Here is a 4,378-nt window from a genome sequence, read left to right on the forward strand (position 1 = left end):
GCGTGAAAACTTGATAGAACGGAACGGCAAGGGGGTGTAAAAAATAACAAGAGAAGAAGTGCTGCGAGGAAGAATTGTGCGCAATTGTATTTGAACAATTTAAAACGACTCAAAACAGATTACCCTCAATAAAAGGCCGGAATAACAGCCTATCGACCTCCAACGTGAGCGAAGAATTGACTTCAATGAAGCTTCGTTGTAAGATTCTAGATTTCAAGCTTGCTTCCATCTGGAAGCTCTTAAAATTAATAACACACGCTGTCACTGTTTGCACATCCACAGTGGATCTAGGCTTGGCGCCCACTGCTTCAACAAGTCAAGGCCAAAATTAGCATCAAGAACAAACAGACAAGCAGCTGAATTCCTTTTTAAGATAAATTTGCTTTTGTGCAATGTATCGGGCGAAGGAGTTGTGCCATTCGGCTACAAGACAATGACGCTGGCGGCAACTTTATCATTGAGCCCTTGGCAACCATTTTCTTAGCTACGCAAACCCAATGTATTACACAAGGCAAAGAGAAAGGCCATTTATTAGACTGAATTAAAGAAATCAGCTAGCGGATCAAAGCCTCGGCCACAATTACTTCTTGTCCTATTTTCATTACTCTCCATTTGAAAACTGTCGAGATCAAATCAACTTTTTCGGAGCTCAATAATCTTTGGAGAATCTTGTCTGTGGTGAAAGCTTTCGCTCATGATCAAACACAACCGACAACGCAAAACCTCACCGACGTCTATCACGCCTGTCGCCTAAAGCTTGATAACAGCAATAACTATCACTCTGGTAGAATCTCGCTATTAAGACAAGTGACAGCTCAACAGCTCAGCTGTCGAGGGGACGATCTAAATTACCTGCATAAAATATGTACAAAATTCGAGCAATTTTGCTGATATTATCACTCTACTTTTCTGCGCTACCACAATTTTATACGAACTAGTACTGCTTCAGTGATGCGATCAAGATAAATCAACCAGAACTCGATCCATATCGAAAGACCACTCTCAGATAAAGATCGATGCGTTCTATCGTGTTCATAAGATTGATAACACTTTAGTGAGGCATTTGGAGACGCCGGCGTATTTTTATTCCCCTAAAAGCAATTTTCATTTCTCATTTTCAGCGCGGTATCACATTGACCTGCCAAATTCAACACGACCTCTTTCTGCTTGTTTGACAACTTCGACAGGCGGCCTTGTTTTAAGTAAAGGTGATTTACAGTTGCTAATGTTATCTCATTAAGATAGATCAACTTGAAAATATTCATTTAATTTTTAGTTAGGAATCCACAATTTGACAGTTCATTTCCTTCGAAGCGACAGCGCGAGATTGGTTTTCGCAGCGGGCGAGCCACGAATCCACAGATTGATTGACAGTTGGTAATCGATATTGTGTGAAACGTGTGCTAAGATACGACAGAATAAACAAATAGCTGGTAATTGTCGTTTTCGCCCTCAAACCGAAAATTGAACTCCCTTGTGAAAACTATTTGGACATGTGGCAAAACTCATGAAAATGTCTTTTAAGTTGCCGCTTCCTTTAGACATGTCAGAACTGTCAATACAAACGTGATCAGTTGTTAATGACAGAGACTTATTTCTGTCAATCAAACATTCAAAAGGCTTGTTCGCGAATAAAAGGAAAATAGCTTCAAACTTTCTGTCTCCAAGTAATGCCCCGCAGCGAAAGAAAAAACCGCTATCTCAAAATTACCACGTTTATCAAAATGATTCCATCTAGGATGTTCTTTAAGAGATCTCTGCGGTCATTTTCATTTTAAAGATAACGTCTAGAACATTTTCTCTCTCTCATAACACGGACTAGAAACTGTACAAGCGGCAAAGAAAAAAAGATTCCGAAAAAGATAAACTCAATTCTTGTTTCTCAAGCAAAACAAACGAGACAGCTTTTAAGCTAAAATAACATGTTTTATTCATTGGATACAAGTATGTTCTTTTTATCTAACAAAGTCTACACTTTTCAGGCGAACAAATGTCGCTCCGAAATGGTTTATTCTAAGTGCAAAAATTACTCCCCATTATAAACCAACAATAAAATGCGCTAGAGAATTACTCCAAATTCATTCGTATTTACACCCAAACCATTTATCTTCCTTCAATATACAACGGTTAGCATCTCGAGTGCTCTGTTTCGTCTTTGTTTAAAAATCACTAGAGTCACAGAGCAGTTTCCGTTAAGTCCATTTTCATGCAAGCACTCATCACTCGCTTTGACTTACTTCAGGCCAATATTAAAGGCTGTAAATTTAGCAAGGTTCGTTGCCATTCAATCTCTAACGCACTGTCTATTGCACATGTCGATTATTTGAAAAGTCTGTGCGTGTCGTAACCGTGAAGGGGATATGGCGAGTAGCAGCCTGTCGGAGCTGGTGAAAAAACCGGTGGTTTGTAATAGTAGGGCCTGTATCGCGCGGAATGCAAAGTGGATTGAATAGGACTTGTCCTAAGCTTGCACGGACACCCATGTACGTTACATGTCGTTTGCGCGTATGGCGAATTCACTTGGCTTCCCGCTTGCGTGTGGGTTCGTAGATGCTGAAAGAGATCTTCCGAGGTTGAGAACGATTTTCCACAGTGTTTGCTCCCTGCCACCCAGTTACACACGTATGGGGACGCCTCATCGGCCGCCCCTGGCTTGTAGAGTGCCATACCATGGGGGTAACCGAAGCACGAAAAAGGCGATTGTGGGCTTTGTTCCGTTTTCACACCGTCGCATTGAGCGCAATGAGGACCGCACTGAATAGGCGTCGGATAGGCGTACGGTGAAAACTGGGGCTTACAGTTTGTGCAGTTTACATCGCGACACACGGTTCTCTGGAGGTAGTCCATGTAGGGCGTGTTGGCAGCGGGGCTATGTAGCGGGAATTGATGACGTCCAGCGCTGAGTGCCGGTGCTGCATCCCCAGTGTGTGGCGAGCAGAACCCGCATCCACACTGCGGAAAGCTTGTTGGAAAATTCAGCGGCATCGACGAGGCTAGACCGTGCGTTTTCAGACTAGAAGAGACAGTGTCCTGTCCTGTTGGCATCGGATACGGTTGTATCGTTGTCTTGAACGGCAGAATAGACGCTGGATGAACGCAACCAGCCCCGCACTCTTTATGCAGTGAATGAACACCAAAACTTTGCTGACTCGGATCTAAGAACATACCGCACACTCTACTTTGCGAACTCCCACGGTGGCTTTCGTCGCTTGTCGGGTATTGCAACGAAGAGGTCTTCGCTCGTTCCTCCTTGCTGCTCGTAATAGGCGATACAGAGGTGTTATTTTCTTTGCTCGGAGCGCGGAAACCGGCCTTTTCAGCGCTCATTTCGTCGAGTTTTTCGCCGGCGGTGTGTTTGTAGGGTTTAAAGGAAGATCTTGTTTCGTCGTCGCTTATCTTTCGGGCTCGAGACGTGTTATCTCCCTCAGATTCGCCTGTTTCTTTTGAAGGCTCGGTTTTCCCAATGCTGCTACAAGTCGCCGCTAGAAGAGCCAGAGGAGACTTTTTCTGCTCATCATCCTAGCGAAATAAAATAAATAAAACTGCGGTTTGAGTTGACCGGTAAGAAGTGAAAATTAAGGTTAATTTTACCAAAAGGCTACTTTCGCATTACTCGATAACTTAAGAAACCTTCGTGAGATATTTCAAAACATTTAGCCGACATTCGCCGTAGTACCTTGAAAGGAAGTGGCTGAATATACTCCGGGTTACATTTTGAGACACTTTGCGTCAACATTTGTAAAGCTTCCAACGGTACCCGATTGCTAGGACGAGAGATATCAGGCGAAGATTCTGTAGCTTTATGAGCGATTGTTCTCGTCGGCATATCTGGTCTGTGTGTGTGTGCGGTAGGCCTTGTGAAATATTAAATACTGGACAATGAAAGGTGTAGATACACAAGAAACGAGGCCGACTACAGACAAAGCCTGAGCGCTCTTCTGTCGTAAATGAATTGGCTAGATTAGAGAACATTCGCCGCCGACCAATCAGATCGCATCTTTAGCGATATTTCACTCCTTCATTGGATAATCAAACTGACAAACTTGTCATTCTTGGACATCAAAGTAATTGGCTATATAAGATATTGATTGATGATTTGCCGTTTGGCCAATCACGACACAGGAGTTAATTAAGTAGTGGATCGCCTACGGTGTCAGCGCGCTGCTCAGAAGCAATCAAGCTGTCAATCTTCGTCAATTATTTTTGTCACCTATTGTTTGAAGATATGTGTTGAAGAGAGTTGTGTAAAACTTGTCAATTTCCAGCTTGGTGTCCGTTGTGTGTTTAAAATCGCGCTTTTGTCCGCATTGTTTCTGCTGAAGAGCTTCGCATAAAGCGCGTTTCAGCGGGGTTTTCAAGGTCCACTGGTACGTTGGCG

The 4,378-nt window shown here is 43.2% G+C and overlaps 1 protein-coding gene across 1 annotated transcript; it reads right to left on the reverse strand.

The window, feature by feature from the left end:
* Positions 1–1,905: 1,905 nt before the first annotated feature.
* LOC110048749 (zinc finger protein 503-like) lies at positions 1,906–4,151 on the reverse strand. Its single transcript, XM_020754531.2, has 2 exons — positions 3,677–4,151; positions 1,906–3,519 (listed from the first exon to the last, which is right to left on the reverse strand). The coding sequence occupies exons 1-2, from the start codon at positions 3,824–3,826 to the stop codon at positions 2,320–2,322; spliced, it is 1,350 nt and encodes a 449-aa protein (XP_020610190.1). The 5' UTR covers positions 3,827–4,151; the 3' UTR covers positions 1,906–2,319.
* Positions 4,152–4,378: the final 227 nt, after the last annotated feature.

This window comes from Orbicella faveolata, unplaced genomic scaffold (genome assembly GCF_042242905.1).
Source record: "Orbicella faveolata isolate gen_17 unplaced genomic scaffold, um_ofav_v1 contig_34, whole genome shotgun sequence".
Lineage (NCBI taxonomy): Eukaryota > Metazoa > Cnidaria > Anthozoa > Scleractinia > Merulinidae > Orbicella > Orbicella faveolata.